General features: G+C 38.1%; 1 protein-coding gene across 1 annotated transcript in view; it reads left to right on the top strand.

The window, feature by feature from the left end:
- Nucleotides 1–21,877, top strand: part of Dnah3 (dynein heavy chain 3, axonemal) — a 912,075-nt gene that overhangs the window by 512,554 nt on the left and 377,644 nt on the right. Inside the window, exon 33 of the mRNA XM_068228454.1 lies at nt 9,432–9,546. Within this exon, the coding sequence (XP_068084555.1) occupies nt 9,432–9,546 (115 nt within the window). The remainder of the gene's footprint in view (nt 1–9,431; nt 9,547–21,877) is intronic.

Genomic DNA, 21,877 nt, shown 5'->3' with positions numbered 1-21,877 from the left:
GATCTTTTACATGCTGACATTGTACAACAGAGTGTGTTGAACAAATTCCTTTTCCGCCCTTCAAAAATCTGACTACCTCTGCCCGGTTTGAACCCACTATCATGGGATCAGGAGCCCGATACTCTACCACTGATTCACAGACAGGTAACTTTTTCATTTAGACAAATTTGGATATAAGCACAGAAAAATTGCTCTTGCTTTCGTTAATTGTTTCTTACATAATACATCAACATCTTATTCAGTTTTCCTAAATGATAAAAGTTTACATGTACTTGTACAGTTTGATCTGTTATAGTGTAATCATCAGACTAGCAGTCATCATCATCATCATCATCATCATCATCATCATCATCATCATTAAGTGCAGTTTCTTGCCACTGACCAGGTATATTTTTAATATTTCTTGTCATTCCACCAATTCTCTTTTTACACCCTGTTCATTTTCTGCTCTCTTCTCACACAGACCTTCATTCTCTTCAACTGTCTGTCTGTCGGTCTTCCCCTCAGTCTCTGGCCACACACTTCCATCGTGTGAATTTTTCTGTGTAATTCTTTGAAGCCTCCATTTGTTTGACATGCCAATACTAACTTATCTTACTGTAGTGGCATTTCTTTTTCCTCTCTTGTAAGGGTTCATCGTTCAGTATTTCCCTCACCTTCTCATTTTTCACTTTGTCTCTTGTAATTCTCATTCTGCTCCCTCTGGGGCTCTTAACTTGGGAGCATAGGTTGACGACCACAAGGCCCTTAGCTGAGTCCTGGCATTTCTTCCACTTACGTGCCAGGCTCCTAACTTCCATCTATCCTGTCCGACGTCCCTTGGTCAAATCTTGTTCTTTTCTGACCCTGATGGTATTAGGTTTACGAATCCTAGGGAGTCTTTCATTTCCGTGGCCCTTATCTTTCTTTGGCCGATACCTTCATCTTTTGAATTGCCGAACCCTTTCCATTTTTACCCCCTGATTAGAGTTGTTAGAGGATGGTTTCCCAGTTGTGCTTCCTCTTAAAACCACCACCACTGCCATCGCCACCACCACCACCGCCATCACTGGCATTGCCACTACTGCTGCCGCCAGCGCCACCACGTCTCATTCTGCCCCTCCAGAATTTAATTTCACTTGCCTATATACTTCTGATATCTGTTTCTCTCATTACCCATGTTTCTGATGTATAAGTCAGCACTGGAAAATAATAGGTATATGGTTTATAATTCACTTGATTTCCTGGTGTACATCCTCACTCCAGATCATGCTTCTAATGCTTTGAAGAAATGTATGTGCCTGTCTTTCTCATTACCAGATCTCTTGTTTTGTTTCTACCACCTTCCTCTGTTATACCTCCTAAGTATTTGCAATATTTAGTTCTCCTCCAAGCAGTATATCTACTGTGATCAGTGCTTTTTCCTTGTTTTTCTGTGTTTTTCCCTCTTCTTCACATTGAAATTTTGATTTTATTCCCCTGCTTTGGCCGTAACCGTGTTGAAACACCGGATCCCGTGAGATCTCCGAAGTTAAGCAACATTGGGCATGGTCAGGATTTGGATAGGTTGCCACACGCTGTTGGTGGGGGGTAAGGGAATGGAGGAGCAGAAAGGAACTGGCCACCCTACCGTACATAACTCTGGCTCAGGTACACCTCTACGGAGGTTCGGACCTGCCTTCGGGCAGAATACACCCCCTTCTGTCCATGCTTTCACCCTTTGCTGAACTTCATCTCCATTACCCCATGCCATTATGTCATCTTCAAACACCATTACCTTCATCTTCTCTGGTGATACATGTCAAATTTCATAGATTCAGAATTTCAGCTCTCAGTTTATGAGTTGAGGAATATCTATCAAGCACAAATTTTGAAGGTGGACACCAGCATGCCTAAATTTTGCAACTTTCCACTTCAACAGTTATGCCCTCCTATGACTCAACAAGATCTTAATTGCTTCTAACATATTTCGCTACATGAACTTTCTTGTTTCCGTCCTTGAAAGTGATGAATGGCGTAGGGCACGTTTTAGACATCAGAACATTCCATTGCCAAGAGTGTTGACGCAGTTCTTGAATTATTATCTGTTTGTATCAGATACTGGTTAATGAAATTTTTTTTTTTAATTTCTAGTCCATATTCCTTAAGGGGCCAATAGTTTTGCAGCAGGAGCCCAGACCTTTTCTACAATTAAATTGTAATGTAATAATTCATTGTCAATGATCAATTTCCGACCTATGATTATTTAGTAAAATACAGTATATTTCTGTTGCTCTCCTCTGCCATCCCTAGAATTTTGAGTATTGAATTTTATTATACCTGGTAGTAGAATATATTCTTATGTAGTATTATGTAATCTCATCTCTGTAAATAAAATTATACTTTGCCTGCACATTATGAAAATTATTTTGTTTGAATAAAAGTCCTTTCCATGTCATATAAAGGCATTAGAGACCACAAGTTCAATTTCTATCTGTTCGTATGTTTGTATGTATGATTGTTCGAAATCACATGAAACTACAGAACATACTTTTATGAAACTCAGCATATATTTTACAATTGCATTACCTTATTTACAGGTCTGTAGTCTATTTGTCGAGTTGATACATTCTTCCTGCCTAGTATTTGAAGGTTTCTCCTTCAACGGGACAGGCAAGAGAGAGTGGGGAATTAATACCACAGATAGCAAACACACATCAGAGGCAAAAATAAACACCTACTGTATAAGGAGCTGTACTTTCACTTGCCAAGTATGCTTTGGTCTCTGTTAAACAGTGGAGTATTCTTTCTGTGTATATCACTTAAGCAATATCCTTTAAATATGGTATTATAATGGTGTATTTTAACACTAAGAATGACTTGCAGTACCGACCTCCTTCGGATGTCTGTATGGAGCCATTTTGACTCCTGAATTTTTACTGCTTAAAATAAGGTATCTTTATTCGTCTTTTACTGTATGGATCCTTAATGTACTCCCATATAATATGGTTAATTTTGTACTCCAATGAAAGCGCAATACACCTATTATTCTTTGATGTGACAATGTCTCACTCCACAGCATTCACAGAAATTAACATTATGAAAATTAGCCAGTCTATCACAGGCTGTTTATGGCAAATTGTAAGTGATACATTTGATTTTCTGATATTGCTAGGTAACTCAATCAATCAATCAATCAATCAATCAATCAATCAATCAATCAATCAATCAATCAATCAATCAATCAATCAATCAATCAATAAATCAATCAATCAATTGATCGATCAGTCAATCAATCAATCAATCAATCAATACTGATCTGCATTTAGGGCAGTCGCCCAGGTGCCAGATTCCCTATCTGTTGTTTTCCTAGCCTTTTCCTAAATGATTTCAAAGAAATTGGAAATTTATTGAACATCTCCCTTGGTAAGTTATTCCGATCCCTAACTCCCCTTCCTATAAATTAATATTTGCCCCAGTTTGTCCTCTTGAATTCCAACTTTATCTTCATATTGTGATCCTTCCTACTTTTATAAACGCCAATCAAACTTATTCGTCTACCAATGTCATTCCACGCAATCTCTCCGCTGACAGCTCGGAACATACCACTTAGTCGACCAGCTCTTCTTCTTTCTCCCAATTCTTCCCAACCCAAACTTTGCAACATTTTTGTAATGCTACTCTTTTGTTGGAAATCACCCAGAACAAATCGAGCTGCTTTCTTGAATCAGGTAATCCTGGTGAGGGTCCCATACACTGGAACCATACTCTAGTTGGGGTCTTACCAGAGACTTATATGCACTCTCCTTTACATCCTTACTACAACCCCTAAACACCCTCATAACCATGTGCAGAGATCTGTACCCTTTATTTACAATCCCATTTATGTGATTACCCCAGTGAAGATCTTTCCTTATATTAACACCTAGATACTTACAATGATCCCCAAAAGGAACTTTCACCCCATCAACGCAGTAATTAAAACTGAGAGGACTTTTCCTATTTGTGAAACTCACAACCTGACTTTTAGCCCCGTTTATCAACATACCATTGCCTGCTGTCCATCTCACAACATTTTCGAGGTCACGTTGCAGTTGCTCACAATCTTGTAACTTATTTATCACTCTATAGAGAATAACATCATCCGCAAAAAGCCTTACCTCCGATTCCACTCCTTTACTCATATCATTTATATATATATAAGAAAACATAAAGGTCCGATAATACTGCCTTGAGGAATTCCCCTCTTAATTATTACTGGGTCAGATAAAGCTTCACCTACCCTTATTCTCTGAGATCTATTTTCTAGAAATATAGCAACCCATTCAGTCACTCTTTTGTCTAGTCCAATTGCACTCATTTTTGCCAGTAGTCTCCCATGATCCACCCTATCAAATGCTTTAGACAGGTCAATCGCAATACAGTCCATTTGACCTCCAGAATCCAAGATATCTGCTATATCTTGCTGGAATCCTACAAGTTGAGCTTCAGTGGAATAACCTTTCCTAAAACCGAATTGCCTTCTATCGAACCAGTTATTAATTTCATAAACATGTCTAATATAATCAGAAAGAATGCCTTCCCAAAGCTTACATACAATGCATGTCAAACTTACTGGCCTGTAATTTTCAGCTTTATGTCTATCACCCTTTCCTTTATACACAGGAGCTACTATAGGAACTCTCCATTCATCTGGTATAGCTCCTTCGGTCAAACAATAATCAAATAAGTACTTCAGATATGGTACTATATCCCAACCCATTGTCTTTAGTATATCCCCAGAAATCTGATCAATTCCGGCCGCTTTTCTAGTTTTCAACTTTTGTATCTTATTGTAAATGTCATTGTTATCATATGTAAATTTTATTACTTCTTTGGCCTTAGTCTCTTCCTCTATCTCGACATTATCCTTGTAACCTACAATATTTACACACTGCTGACTGAATACTTCTGCTGTTTTGAAGAGCCTCACATACACACTCCCCTTGTTCATTAATTGATTCTTGGAATGTCCTTTTTGGAACCTGTTTCAGCCTTAAAGTACCTATACATACTCTTCCATTTTTTACTAAAATTTGTATGCGGCCAGTATCCAGTATTCAGGAGATAGTGGGATTGAACCCCACTGTCGGCAGCCCCGAAGATGGTTTTCCGTGGTTTCCCATTTTCACACCAGGCAAATGCTGGGGCTGTACCTTAATTAAGGCCATGGCCACTTCCTTCTCAGTACTAGCCCTTTCCTGTCCCATCATCGCCATAAAACGCCATGTGTCGGTGCAAAAAAAAAATTGTATGACTGCCAATTATGCTTGCCATCATGTTATCCTCAGCTGACTTCTTTGCTAGAATCAATTTCCTAGTAAGTTCCTTCAGTTTCTCCTTATTTCCACTGCCATTTCTAACTTTGTTTCTTTCCAATCTGCACTTAGTCTCTTTATTTTTATATTATAATAAGGTGGGTCTTTACCATTCCTTACCATCTTTAAAGTACAAACCTGTTTCCACATTCCTCAACAATTGCTTAAATCCATCCCAGAGTCTGTTTACATTTTTATTTATTGTTTTCCACTGATCATAGTTACTATTTTTAAACTCTCCCATGTCTGCTTTATCAGCCATTTGGTACTGCCTAATAGTCCTACTTTTACAACCTTCCTTTTTATCACATTTATTCATAACTACGACAAAAATAGCTTCATGGTCACTAATACCATCTATTACTTCGGTTTCTCTATAGAGCTCATAAGGGTTTACCAGCACTACATCTAGGATATTCTTCCCTCTTGTTGATTCCATCACTTTCTGAATCAGCTGTCCTTCCTATATTAACTTATTTGCCATTTGTTGATCATGCTTCCTGTCGTTTGCATACCTTCCCAATTAACATTTGGTAAATTAAGATCTCCCGCTACAATCACATTCCTTTCCATGTCGTTTCCCACATAGCTGATTATCTTATCAAATAATTCTGAATCCATGTCAGTGCTACCTTTTCCCGGTGTGTACACTCCAAAGACATCAAGTTGCCTATTATCTTTAGAAATGAGCCGTACACCTAGAATTTCACCAGAATGAATACTCCCCCTCCCATCATTCCTATCCTATCTCTACGATAACTCTCCAGTTCGGTGAGAAAATTTCTGCATCCTTTATATAATTTCTCAGCCATGATTCAACTCCTATTACAATATCTGGTAAGTATATATCTATTAAATTACTTAATTCTATTCCTTTCTTTACAATACTTCTACAGTTCAACACTAACATTTTTATGTCATCCCTATTTGACTTTCAGATCACTGACTGTACTCTTATCACCGCTCCCTAGACCACCCCATTTCCCTGAATGTACCTCCCTATAACCCTTCTAAACAAGTTTTCTAACTTTTATGTACCACTGCGGTTTAAGTGAAGGCCATCAGAGCGTATATCCCTATCACCTACTTCCTATCTCTTTTTGTAAAAGAAGTCAAAGGTCTGTTTAGTTAATCTGTCAGGATTCATTTGGAATATATGTCCATGGAAATCAATCCTCCTTTTCCTTGTGGTATCCAAGAGTATCTCCAACATTACATAGACGGCTTCGTTTCTATAAAAACTTTGTTTGTTATTTTGGAATTTGGGACCCATGATCTTCCTCAAAATTTTCCTCTCCTTGATTTCCAATTTCTCCATTTGCCCTTTCCTTCCCATGACTATTGTCTGTGCTGCTTAGTGTGCTTCTGGCTTAATTGCTGTCTTATAATGCCTTATTATTGTGTTCCAAGAGAGGGCTTTCTTATTGTATGTGTTTTTAGTTTTCTGGAAAGCTAGTTCCATTTTGGTCCTTCTTGCTTCCATTGCTTTTCCTTCAAGGTTGTTCCATTCAATCCATTTCCCTAGGTACTTGAAACTCTTCACTACCTCTATTTTTTGAGTTCCTACTTTAATTGTCTTAGGAGTGTCAAGTATATTCATCATGATCTTCATCTTTTTGAAAGAAATCTTAAGTCCTATCTTTCCCGCCTGCTCTTGTAATTCGACAATTTGTTCCTTTGCTTCCTCCCATGTTTCTGCGAGCAGCACCAAGTCATCAGCAAATGCCAAACATTTAATCGTGGTTCCTATGTTTTTTGTTCCAAGTCTCATTCCCCCTCTCATTCTTTTATTCCTTTCCCTCACAATTTTTTCAAGTGCACAGTTGAACAACAGGGGGGAGAGACCATCCCCTTGCTGGACCTCTGTTCTGATCTCAAAAGGTTCTGATAGTTCGCTCGTGAATCTGACTTTAGAGGACGTATTTGTGAGCATCTCCTTGATGATGTTAAAATTTTTCCCGTCTAAACCAAATTCCTCCAAAATATTGAACAACGACTCTCTGTCTGTGGAATCGTAAGCTTTTTGGAAGTCTATAAAAGTCACTATATACGGTTTTGCCCTCTGCTTCTGGTATGCTAAAATGTTTCTGAGGTTTGAGATCTGTTCAGGGCAACCTAAACCCTGCTTGATACTCCTCAAGTTGGCAATCCAACTGTGGTTCAGCTCTTTGCAGTAATTTTCTGGACAATATCGTATATGTCACGTCCACCAGTGAAATCCCTCTGTAGTTGTTGGGATCTGATTTTGAACCTTTTTTGTGAAGATGGTGTATCAGGGCCATTTTCCATTTGTCGGGAATAACCTCATTCTTCCATATTTCTTCAAAAAGTTTTTGGTGTGAGACAATTGCATTTTTGCTTGCACACTTCCATAATTCAGCTGTTATCTGATTTTCCCTGATGCCTTGAAATGTTCCATATGAGTTAGTATTGCCTGGATCTCGCTTAAAGATGGAGGTTTAGAGTCAGGGTTAGGGGACTTTGGTCCACCATCGAATGCCATCTTTTGGCATGGTTCTTTGCAATTTAGAAGTTCGTTAAAATATTCTGCTAGCATCTTACAGTTGCCCCCATTACTATATGCCATGTTCCCTTTTTTGTCATGAAGTTGGAGAGTTGGAGGGTCATATCTGTTTAGCTTCTCCCTGAAGATCCGATAATAGTTTCTCATGTTGTTCTTAGCAGAGTCATCATTTATCTTCCTGAGTAGTAGGTCTCCTTATTCCTTCTTAACTTTCTTGATCCCCTTGTACACCTTCTTCCTAGTTTCCACAAAGTGTTGCCAAGCACTCTCATCCTGCTTCCAGTCCTGACATCTTAGGTCACTGGTTAACTTGCCCCATTCCTCCTTGTTCTCCTTTATTTTTCCGGATCATATCTACTTCGTGCAAGGTTTTTCCTTCGACAGTTACTCTTGGGGATGATTTTCAGTTTCACTTTAGATAAGTATTGGTCCAAGTCGAGGTTGGCCCCTCTGAGAACCCCAACATTTTGGACTTCCTTATGAAATTTCTGCTTTATCGCGACATGATCTAACTGGAATTCTCCCAAGAGAGGGTTAGGTGATATTCACGTCTTCTGCTTTCTTGTGATACAAAATTATTATAATTTTATTATAGACCTCCTATTCAGTACATTATAAGCTAATATGGAATTACATTCGTATTAAATTGTTAACATGGTGCATGTTTCGTTCCTTTTAGTGAGCATCATCAGCCAAATAACATTTACTCAAGGTTTAATAAGATCACGAACATATTCTATTGAGTTAAAATATGCTTTACACACATGAGTGACAAGTCTTCTGATATTTTACTGTTCATGTAACAACTAAAATGTTATGTCTTAAGCTTAAACATGATTGTCTAAAATCTTAGTATTAACATTGTCATTAAAACTTATAGACAAAACTCATCTATTAACCATCTATTTAAAACCTTTGTATGAGATCTGGCTAACTGTATTGATTCAGTATTCTTGAATTGTATAATTGTCCTTGAACCTTCATTGTATGTTTAACGATTTTATGTAGCTAATAATATCCTGTACTGTAGACCTTTGTCTTATTCCCAATATACTGGAGTAACACTAGTGCAGTATGTATCGGTTAAAATCCAAATATTTGTCATTACGCCAGTCTTATTATTCTTAAAATGAACTTGTTAGTAAAATGAAAATGTTGAATGTGAGGTGGAACTTGAATGAACACTACAGATTTTGAATTGAGCTTGTTGATACATCCTTCTTGAGGAAATAAAGGCTACATTAGGAATGAACACAATGGATGAAGCTGTACACATAAAATGGAGTCATTTGAGGTGAATGTACAAGGATATTAATGGATAATAATGGACTTGGTCATGAGAGGCAAGAGGAGTAGGAGACCAAGACGATATTTAGACTCAGTTTGTAATGAATTAATGAAAAGTGGTATAGAACTAAACAATGCCATAGAACTAGTAACAAATAGAGAATTGTTGGATTGTAGTGGTGTTTAATAAATTTACAGGCATAACATTCTGTAATGAAGAGAGAGAGAGAGAGAGAGAGAGAGAGAGAATGAGAGAGAGAGTGTGTGAAATTTGTGATCATTAATGTAATTTGTGTATGTTGCAGTCATTCACACGCCTGTTTACCTGTCTGCTGGAGGATGAGCAGCAAGTGAGCACAATATGGGTGCAGTGTGTGCTCATCTTTTGTCTAGTGTGGGGTCTCGCTGCTACCATCACAGGTTTGTGTACCACACTATAAGGTGGCAGGTGAAATGAGTTTCCTAAGCTCTTTGTTAAACTACTATTGACCTATCCAAGGCATTTGATAGGGTAGATCACGGGAGATTACTGACAAATCTGAGAGCAATTGGACTACACAAAGGAGTGGTTGAATGGGTAGCTACATTTCTAGAAAATAGTACTCAGAGAAAAACCTCCGTGGCTCAGACAGCAGCGCATCGGCCTCTCACTGCTGGATACCGTGGTTCCAGTCACTCCATGGTGAGATTTGTGCTGGACAAAGCAGAGGCAGGACAGGTTTTTCTCCGGGTACTCCAGTTTTCCCTGTCATCTTTCATTCCAGCAACACTCTCCATGATCATTTCATATCATTTATCAGTCATTCATAAATCACTTTGGGTTTTGCAACCCCATTGTAATAATAGCCTATACATGGTTCATTCATTCATTACATCCCTGACCTGGTCAAAGACTGGTTGTAGGTTTTCATTCATTTTCAGTACTCAGAGAATTAGACTAGGTGAAATGTTACCTGATCCTGTAATGATTAAGAGGCAGGTCCTGCAGAGCAGTATTATTGGACTTTTATGTTTTCTTATACAGTATTACCCCGCATTTACATTCCCGGTTTTTATGTTTTCCCGACCTTTACAACATTTTTTGTTGGTCCCCTGAGATTTCCTATGCTTACAATGTATTAAAATCCTCAAATTTACGTTTGCAACATTTTGTGCTTCCTGCCATTCGAGTGGAAAAAATTTGAAGTAAAATGGCATCGCAACTAACAAAACGCTTTGAGTAACCATGGCATGACGACCAAATCAAACAACCATGGTCTGTAATAACTCTTAGAACTCTCAGTATTGAACTTCCGCGTAACCAACACAGCACATTCTGTGATATCAGGTGTTTTTCACAACGTCCTAAACCTTATTTTCAAATCCGACAATGATAAAGTGCTCATTAATCTTTCAAGAAGAAGAAGAAATCCAACAATGAGTTGAATTAACAAAAACGCAAAGGAGGAGGAGGAGATATCATATGTTTGCTCTATTGCTAAGTACAGTATAAGGCACAAGAAGGAGACGTTATCAAGTGATTCAGTGTTTGTCTTGCCCGAGTTTGTTATTTCACGGTTATTGTTTTACATTTGCGTTTGTTGTTGGAGTTGTTAAAGTTATTGCTGCTGATTTGTCACATTTACTGTATTTACTGTGTTAGTTTTTCTACATCTCACTTCCTGCACTACCATCCTGGGAGAATACTCGTCCTATATACTGTTTCAGTTCTATATTCCCAAACTGACATTCAGTTCTCATAGCTTTCTTCCCTACTGACATCACTTTAGTCGTGGTAATGCCAGTTTTCATTACTTGTTCAATCAACCACTCACCATTGATCTGCATTTAGGGCTATTGTCTAGGTGACAGATTCCCTATCATTCTTTACCTAGTATTTTCGTAAAAGATTTCAAAGATGTTGGAAATTCATCAAACATTTACTTTGGTAAATTATTTTAATCCCTAATTTCTCTTTAAATAAATGAGTATTTGCCTGAGTTTATCCTCCTGAATTCCATCTTTATCATAATATGATATTCCCTACTTTTAAAAACTACACTCAAGCTTATTAATCTACTAATCTAATTCCAAGCCATCTCTCCACTGACATCTCAGAACATTCCACTCAGTTAAGCTGTCCATCTCCTTACCTCCAGATCTTCCAAGCCTGAAGTTTTCAAAGTTTTTGTTCTACTACTCTTTTGATGGAAATCACTCAGCACAAATTGTGCTGCTTTCCTTTGGATCTTTTTCAGTTCTTGAATGAAGTAATCGTGGTGAGGGTCCCACGCACTAGAAACATACACAAACTGAGGTCTTACCAGTGTCTTACAAGCACTCTCCTTTATATCCTTGCTAGAAACCCATAAATACCCTCAAATCCACGTGAAGAGATCTGAACCTTCATTTACAATTCCATTTATTTGGTTACCCCAATGAAGATCCTTTATATTAATACTCAGGTACTTACAATGACCTCCATGAGTTACTGTCACCCCATCAATTCAGTAATTAAAGCTGAGAAACATCTTATCTTGGTGAAACTTATAATCTGCATTTTCACCCTGTTTAACATCATCTGCTGTCCATTTCACAACTTCGTCGAAGTCACAATCCTCTGACTTATTTACACCATCCTGTAATTGAAAAGGCCTATGAGAGTGTCCCTTGGAACAAGATATGGAAATGTCTGGAAGACTTCAAAGTGCTGAAGTATCTGACTGGCAAAGTAAAGATGCTATACATGAATTAATACAGCTGTGTTCAGATAGGCAGTAGATGGTCAAAATGGTCTGAGAAAAAGTGAGGTGTCCAGAATGGAAGTGCTCTATCACCACTATTTTTCATAATAGTAATGGACAAGTCTGTCAAGAAAAAGGAGAATGAAATATTGCCCTGGTATTTGCTGATGGTGTGCTGTTATGGGTAGAAACAAGAGCTAAAGTACAGAAAAAATTGACGGAAAGATACAATATTTTCAATAACTTTGAGCTGAACATGAGTCAAACAAAGAGTGTAGAAGTGACCATTGATAGGGAAAGAATAAACTCAAACTTCACCTTGAAAGGAACAAAATTAGAAGCAGTTTCTCACTTCAAATACCTTGAAAACACAATCTCAAAAGCAACACTGTCAAGCAGGAAATACTCAACAGGACACACAAAGCATCAGACTTTTACTGTAAAGTCAGAAAGCTACTCTGTGACTGAAAAATGCCACAAAAAGCAAAAGCAAACTTGTACCTCACCTACCTCGTACCATTATCACATATGATTTAGAGGTGTGTGCTATGCTAAACAATGTCTAGAGCAGAATTGAGGCAACAGAAATGAGATTCTTTAAACCTGTGAATTCACCTACTCAAAGGAACAAAATCAGGAATGAAGTAAACAGGAAGGTAGCTTTGAGGTTACTATTACCAGTGTAATAAAGAAGCACAGACTTCAATGGTATGGTCACATTATGAGAATGAACAGTGAAAGACCTGCCAGCAAATATTTTGACCTTACTGTCCAAGGAAAAAGAATGAGGGGAAGTCCAAGAAAATGCAGTATAGAGACTGTAAATTCAGATGTGGAGGAGAGAGGTCTCAGATGGGAAGATGTCCTGAAACAGAAGACGTATAATTACAGGTCGAGATGGCAAGCGCTTCTACACCACACCTGGGAAACTGGAATTGAAAAATTATGATGATTATCATGATGATGACAGTAGTGTAACATTTTGTGCAGAAAGCCTTATGTGTGATTCCAGTTATTTACTCATGTCATTTATATATAATATATGCACAAAAACATAAAGGCCCAGTAGTACTGCACTGTAGGACCCCATTCTTGATTATTACAGGATCAGATAATGTTTCACCTACTGTAATTCTTTGAGTTCTATTTTCTAGCAATTTAATTACCTATTCAACCACTCTTTTGTCTAGTCTAATAACCCTCGTTTTCATCAGCAGTTTCCCATGATCTACCCTGTCAAAAGTCTTGAATAATTCATTTGATAGCAATACAGTCCATTTGACCTCCTGTGTGTATAATATTTGCTATACCATGTTGGATTCTTATGAGTTGTACCTCACTGGAATAACCTTTCCTAAACCCAACTGCCTTCTGTCAAACCAGTTAGTAATTTTGAAAACACATCTAATATAATCAGAAAGAATGCTTTCCTAGTTTTTACTTTTAACACATACCAAGCTGACTGGCCTGTAATTACGTGCTTTATGTTTATCACTCTTTCCCTTTGCACTGGGGATGTTGTAGCAACTCACCATTTATTCATTCATTCATTATAGCTCCTTCATAGAAACAGTAATCAAATAAATACACTCACCAGCAAAAAAAGACAAACACTACGCATTTCAGACAAAACTTAATGTTAGTCCATTTGAAACTTAGTAAAAATCAAATATGATGACATTACAACAATATGGGAATGTATCATAAGTTAATTAGCCCATTTGAGAAGTTTCAGCACAATAATTGGTAAACATTATTCGTTGTGATGACAACTACAACACCAGTATTGCTATTTCCCACCTTTGACATGAATAACCACAAAAAGCTGTCTTAAGGTTTATTGCTGTGAATTATTGTGCCATGTATTTTTGCAGACATTTCAACTTGTCTTCAGCAGTTAGTCTCGCTTCTAAGTCAGGTCATAATGACTCTTTCACCTGAAAATGCAGCAAGGGCCATGGTTTTATTGTAGGATGGGCACAGTATATGCTATGTCTATTCATATTACTTTTGTGTGTTTATATGATTTTATTGTTTTTGTTGTGTAATATAGTACATTGTCAGCACACTGTCTGTTCTGTGTCAGAGAGTGTGGGAAATATTCCATAAGCATGTCTTATTCTAACATGTACAGGAGTGTTAAAAGGTACAGAGAACAATATCTACTCCAGGAGGCTTGGTTCTGATTGTAGGAGAAGCACTACAGAGCGCAATGATCGCTTTCTCATAATGCAAGTTCTTCACGATCGACACAACAGCTGTGGAGGCTAGAAATTATTTGCAGCAAGTACAGGATACTAACTTCAGTGAAAGGGCAGTAAGAAGGAGGCTGTATGAAGTGGATTTAAAGTCTAAGAGGTCCACCACAAGACCTCTGCTTACATGTGACCACCATGCCTCTTGGATGCAATTCTCCAATGCCCATCGAAACTGGACTGTGGAGCAGTGGAGGTCAGTGCTGTTTTACAGATGAATCCAGATTCTGTTCGAGGGCACTGGATGGAAGGAAAAAAAGTATCGAGAAGGTCTGGGGAACATTATTCACCCCATACTTTCTCTTCAAGGACACAATTCAGTAGAGGCTCTCTGATGGTCTGGGCTGGGATTACCACTGATGCACGCCCAAAACTTGTGTTTGTCGAAAATGGAAGTCTGACAGCCCACCGATACATCACGGAGGTTTTAATGGATCACGTGGTGCCTTTTGCGCCTGTCATCAGCTGTTTTAATGAATATGATTGCCTAAGTTCAAGAACTTAAGTACCTCCAGGTTATGATCCCAGCAGGGTTGTCCAGCATCTTCTACATCCTGTTCTCCGTCTATTCATATTACCTTTGCTTGCTTATGATTTTATTGTTTTTAATGTGTATAATGGTAAAGTGTCAGTACAATGTCTGTTCTGTGTCAGGGAGTATGGGAAATATTCCACCCTCATCTAAGAAGATACGAGACTGCCCCACAAACTCAATCACAATCCAAGGAAAGGAAATCAAAATCCTGAGATTTGCCGATGATATTGTTATTTTATCTGAGTCTGCAGAAGATCTGGAGAAAGTGCTAACTGGTATGGACAGAGTCTTGGGGAAGGAGTTGTTGTTGATTGAGTCATCAGTCCATGGACTGGTTTGATGGAGGACATGGAGATGCCACCCTATCCTGTGCTAACCTTTTCATTTCTACGTAACCATTGCATCCTACATCTGCTCTAATCTGCTTGTCATATTCGTACCTTGGTCTATCCCTACCGTTCTTACCACCTACACTTCCTTCAAAAACCAACTGAACAAGCCCTGGGTGTCTCAAGATGTGTCCTATCATTCTGTCTCTTCTTCTCATCAAATTTAGCCAAATCGATTTCCTCTCACCAATTCGATTCAGTTTATCTTCATTCATGATTCAATCTATCCATTTCACCTTCAGCATTTTTCTATAACAGCACATTTCAAAAGCTAGTTATCGTCCATGTTTCACTTCCAATACAATGCCGCGTTCCACACGAAAGTCTTCAAAAACATCTTTCTAATTCCTATATCAATGTTTTAAGTGAGCAAATTTCTTTTCTTAAGAAAGCTCTTCCTTGCTTGTGTTAATCTGCATTTTATGTCCTCCTTACTTCTGCCATCGTTAGTTATTTTACTACCAGTGTTGCCATTTTAGCGGATTTTCCGCTAAATTTGGCGGAATTAGAAGACTGTCGGCGGAGAAATATATCATTTAGCAGACAGCAGATTTTTTGGCGGAATTCTAGAATTATTATAGCGGAATTTAGTGTTTTATCCATTTTACGTTTTTTAATTTATTTGTACTCCAGTCTGTCTCCGAGCTATTCCGTATTTCTTGTCAGGAGCTAGCAGTCACATGAGGAAAACATGTTATTTGGATTTGATGTAATGAGATCATGGAATCATAAATTTGAAATGAGTGGGGAAAGGTTACTTATCCTTTTGTTCATGAATGACGACAGATAATGAAACTGTGAGAGAGTAGCATTTATATGTATGCTATGAAGTAAGACCGTTTAGTGAACTGGCCTGTTTCGTATGTGGCCCTCGAGGTAGGGGATTCACCTAGTTTGCACCCGGCAGTAAAACGGCTACAGGTTTTAGCTCGCTGGCTCACAGGTAGGGGGTTAATCCCAGTGAAATTCACAGATCAGATGAGTGCAGACATTTACTTTTATTACTTTTATTACTTTTATTATTATTATTATTATTATTATTATTATTATTGTTGTTGTTGTTGTTGTTGTTATTATTATTATTATTATTATTATTATTATTATTATTATTATTATTATTATTATTATTATTATTATTATTATTATTATTATTATTATTATTATTATTATTATTTGAGATCGGATTTCTTGGTGGAATTTTAGCGGATTTGTAGTACTATTTAACGGATCTTGAAAATATAAGTTGGCAACACTGTTTACTACCCAAGTAACAATATTCATCTACTTCCTTTAAGACTTAATTTCCTAATTTAATGTTTCCTGCATCACCTACCTTCATTCGACTGCACTCCATTACCTTCGTTTTGGACTTATTTATTTTCATCTTGTACTCCTTACCCAAGACTTCATCCATACCATTCAGCAGCTTCTCGAGATCTTATGCAGTCTCAGATAAAATAACAATATCATCAGCAAATCTCAAGGTTTTGATTTCCTCTCCTTGGATTGTGATTCCCTTTCCAAATTTCTCTTTGATTTCCTTTACTGCCTGTTCTATGTAAACATTGAAAAGGAGGGGAGGCAAACTGCAGCCTTGCCTCACTCCTTTCTGGATTGCTGCTTCTTTTTCAAAGCACTCGATTCTTATCACTGCAGACTGTTTTTTATACAAATTGTAGATAATTCTTCGTTCTCGGTATCTGATCCCAATCATGTTCAGAATCTTAAATAGCTTGGTCCAATCAACATTATCGAATGCTTTCTCTAGATCTATGAATGCAATGTACATGGGCTTGTCCTTCTTTATTTGATCCTCTAAGATCAGATGTAAAGTTAGGATTGCTTCACGTGTTCCTACATTTCTTCTGAAGCCAAATTGATCTTCTCCCAACTCAGCTTCAACTTGTTTTTCCATTTTTCTGTAAATAATATGTGTTAAAATTTTGCATGCATGAGATACTGAACTAATGGTGTGGTAGTTATCACACCTGTCAGCAGCAGCTTTCTTGGGAATAGGTATAACAACATTCTGCCGATAATTGGATGGGACTTCTCCTGTCTCATACATCCTACACACTAAATGGAATATCTTGCCATGCTGGTTTTTCCTAAGGCAGTCAGTAATTCAGAGGGAATGTCATCAATTCCAGGTGCCTTGTTCCTATTTAGGTCGCTCACAGCTCTGTCAAACTCTGACCTCAAAATTGGGTCTCCCATTTCATCAGCATCAACAGCCTTTTCTTGTTTCAGAACCAAATTATCTACATCTTTACCTTGATATCATGGATATGTTCCTGCCATCTTTTTGCTTTGTCTTCTTTCCCTAGAAGTGGCTTTCCATCTGAGCTCTTAATATTCATACACCTAGATTTCCTTTCTCCAAAGGTTTCCTTGATTTTCATGTATGAAGCATCTACTTTTCCTAGGACCATATAACCTTCGACCTCCTTGCACTTCTCCTTCAGCCAGTCTTCCTTAGCTACCTTGCACTTTCTATCCACTTCATTCTTTAATTGCCTGTATTCTTTTCTGCCCTCTTCATTTCTAGCATTCTTGTATTTTTGTCGTTCATCAATCAGGTCTAGTATCTCCTGAGTTATTCACTGATTCTTAGTTGATCTTTTCATCCTTCCTATCTTTTCTTCAGCAGCCCTACTACTTCATTTTTCATGACTATCCACTCTTCCTCTATAGTGTTTGCTTCAGCCTTTTCATTTAATCCTTGTGCAACGTGTCCCTTGAAACAATCCCTCACACTATTTTCTTTCAACTTGTCTAGATCCCATCTGTTTGCATTCTTTCCTTTCTTCAATTTCTTCAGCTTCAGGTGGACCACAAGTTGTGGTCTGAGTCCACACCTGCTCCTGGGAAAGTTTTGCAATCCAACACCTGGTTTCTGAATCTCTGCCTACTCATAATGAAGTCTATTTGATACCTTCCAGTGTCCCCAGGTCTCGTCCATGTATAAAGCCGTCGTTTGTGGTGTTGAACCAAGTATTGGCAAGGACTAAATTATGATCAGTGCAGAATTCAATCAGCTGACTTCCTCTTTCGTTCCTTTGTCCCAGTCTGAATTCTCTACTGTATTACCTTCCTTGGCATACCACTGCATTTCAGTCTCCCATCACAATTAGATTCTCGTCACCTTTTACATATTGTATTAAATCTTCTATCTCTTCATATATTCTTTCGATTTCCTCATCATCTGCTGAGCTAGTAGGCATATAGACCTGCACTGTTGTGGTGGGCATTGGTTTGGTGTCTATCTTGACGACAATAATTCTTTCACTATGCTGGTCGTAGTAGCTTACCCACTGCCCTATTTTCTTATTCATTATTAAACCAACTCCTGCATTTCCCCTGTTTGATTTTGTGTTGATAATTCGGTAGTCGCCTGACCAAAAATCCTGTTCTTCCAGCCAACGTACTTCACTTATACTAAGTACATCTAACTTATCTATCTTCCTTTTCATATTCTCTAATCTACCACAACAAGATGAAAATAAGTAAGTCCAAAACAAAAGTAATGGAGTGCAGTCAAACAAATTCAGGTGATGCAGGAAATGTTAGATTAGGAAATGAAGTCCAAACGGAAGTAGATGAATATTGTTACTTGGGTAGTAAAATTACTAATGGCAGAAGTATGGAGGACATAAAATACAGACTAGCACGAGCAAGGAAGGCCTCTCTCAAGAAAAGAAATTTGCGCACTTTGATTTAGCAATTAGAAAGATGGTTTTAAAGACTTTCGTTTGGAGCTTGGAATTGTATGGAAGTGAAACATGAGTGATAACTTGCTCAGGAAGTAGAATAGAAGCTTTTGAAATGTGGTGTTACAGAAGAATGTTGATGGTAAGATAGGTAGATCAAACCATGAATGAAGAGATACTGAATCAAATTGGTGAGAAGAGGAGATGGAATGATAGGGCACATCTCAAGACACCCAGGACTTGTTCAGTTGGTTTTTGAGGAAAGTGTATGTGGTAAGAATGGAAGGGGTAGATCAAGCAGATTAGAGCAGATGAAGGATTTAGTAGTTACATAGAAACAAAAAGGTTAGCACAGGATAGAGTGGCATGGAGAGCTGCATCAAACCAGTCTATAGACTGATGACTCAATCAACAACAACATCACCCCAACCATATCTTCCAATTCTCCTGTTGTTTTTCTTCTTAAACTATGTGTTACTGACAATCATCCCACTCTTCTCACGAAACTCAACTAGTCTCTGTCCTTCTCCATTAATTTTTCCATATCCATATGTTCTGATTACCTCTTCCTTTCCTTGTTTTTTTGCTTTCCACCTGTGCATTTAGGTCTCCCATTATAATCACTTCCACATCAATTATCTCCTTTTCTAGTTTGTCCAGAAATTCTTCAATAACCTCCTGTTTGTTCCCTGTCTGTGTTGCATACACTTTCATGAAGTCATTCACTTCTTCTTCTTCTTCTTCTTCTTCTTGGTTCAAATGGGCCTACTTTGGACCATTGTTCAACTTGTTCAACTGTTTGGGCTTTGATCTTTACCCAGTATTGTCGCATTTTCTGTCGGTGTAACTCCTTTCTTTCATCTGTCCAGGGGGTACCTTTCTTCTGGGATTTTTCCTGAAATCCATGGACTTCTTTGCAGGTATGTCATATAGACCATCTATCTTGAAGATCTGATATTCCCAGTTCTTTAATGTCCTTCTCAGTTTTTGTCAGCTAAGTCGTACGAATCTTCTTGTTCTGCCAGAGGATGAACAGGTGATTGGTTAGTCTTTTAGGAGGCAGTCTTACTATATGGTCATTGAAAGCTACTCTCCTTTTCGTAGCACAATCAGAGATCCTCCCTATATGTTTGTAAAGCTCAGAATTGTGCCATCTACGTAATTCCTCACCTTCCTTTAACGGACCTAAGGTCATCATCATCATTTTCGAGCTCCAGTTTCCCGGGTGTGGTGTACAAGTGCTTTCCACTTCTTTCTATCTAAGTATAGTTTCATAACACTACATAAGTCTCCTCTACCAACATCATATTACGTACTCGACAAGCCCATCACCATAGTTACACAACAGCATGACCTAGGTGTAATATTTGGTACAAAATTACATTTTAAGACCCACATAGAAACATATACAACCAAGGCTATGAAATTACTAGGCATTCTCTACCGCTTCACAGAAATTTCTGACCCCATTGCTCTTTGTCACTTCTTCCTCACGATCATTCAACTTCTCTTAAACTACTGCTCTCCGATTTGGACAACAGCATCCCCCTTCAATATTAACCAGTTAGACAGAGCAGTGTCCTTCTTTGCTGCAATTGTATGGAACAGAAACCCCAAGCTCAGAAATCTGTCTTCGCAGCCGCTATCAAGGGCAATAAATGTGTCACCGCTGCACATGAGGCGACAGGTAGCTGACCTGAGTTTCCTCCATGGGATCTTAAATGGGCATTACCGTTCAGAACATCTTGTTTCACTCTTCTCTCTCTGTGTTCCTTCCCGCTCCACCAGAAAGAAAGACCTTCTTCACATTCCCCACACTCGGCACTCAATACTTCAACAATCGCCAGTAGCCATTATCCAGTATTCGGGAGAGAGTGGGTTCGAACCCCACTGTCGGCAGCCCTGAAGATGGTTTTCCGTGGTTTCCCATTTTCACACCAGCAAATGCTGGGGGTGTACTTTAATAAGGCCACGGCTGCTTCCTTCCCAGTCCTAGCACTTTCCTGTCCCATAGTCGCCGTAAGACCTATCTGTGTTGGCGCGACGTAAAGCCAATAGCAAAAAAAACTTCAACAATCTTTTCTAATCCGCCTCCCAACATTTAACAATATTAATAGGAGACAAGAGCTTGATATAGCATCAAATAAAAGCAAATTCGAGAGGGGTATAAATAGTCTCTTAAAGATAAGTTGATGTGAATGGATTACACCATCATACCCACGACGACTTGGCTATAAACATGGACATTCTCATGGTTTTCGATTTGGACAGTTGTTATTAGTAGGTTGTGTACCTGATATTGTTATATTTCATGTTTGTTATATTTCATTGTGAAAATTAACATTTATTAATTAATCTGTTGACAGTGCAAGTGAAATTTGCTCAGTGTAGCTGTATCTTATGCTTTGTGATTAAATAAATAAATAAATAAATAAATAAATAAATAAATAAATAAATAAATAAATAAATAAATAAATAAATAAATAAATAAATAAATAAATAAATAAATTCATTCATTCATTCATTCAATTATTCATTCCTACCTACCTATACCTACCTACCTACCTACCTACCTACTTACCTATACCTGCCTACCTATACCTACCTACCTACCTACCCACCTACCTACCCACCTACCTACCTACCTACCTACCTACCTACCTACCTCTTGCTGACCTCCAATTTTAATACTGTCTCTCTCCATCTGTCCTTTGGTCTCCTAACTGGCCTGTCTCTTTTCATTTCTCTGTCAAAGTAATTCTTTGCTGCTCTGTTCCGTCCATCAATCAATCAATCAATCAATCAATCAATCAATCAATCAATCAATACTGATCTGCATTTAGGGCAGTCGCTCAGGTGGCAGATTCCCTATCTGTTGCTTTCCTAGCCTTTTCCTAAATGATTTTCAAAGAAATTGGAAATTTATTGAACATCTCCCTTGGTAAGTTATTCCAATCCCTAACTCCCCTTCCTATAAATGAATATTTGCCCCAGTTTGTCCTCTTGAATTCCAACTTTATCTTCATATTGTGATCTTTCCTACTTTTATAAACGCCATTCAAACTTATTCGTCTACTAATGTCATTCCACGCCATCTCTCCGCTGACAGCTCGGAACATACCACTTAATCGAGCAGCTC

This window comes from Anabrus simplex, chromosome 6 (genome assembly GCF_040414725.1).
Source record: "Anabrus simplex isolate iqAnaSimp1 chromosome 6, ASM4041472v1, whole genome shotgun sequence".
In the NCBI taxonomy this organism is placed as follows: Eukaryota; Metazoa; Arthropoda; class Insecta; order Orthoptera; family Tettigoniidae; genus Anabrus; species Anabrus simplex.
Note: the sequence above shows the minus strand (reverse complement) of the source record. Positions and strands in the feature narration are given on the sequence as shown.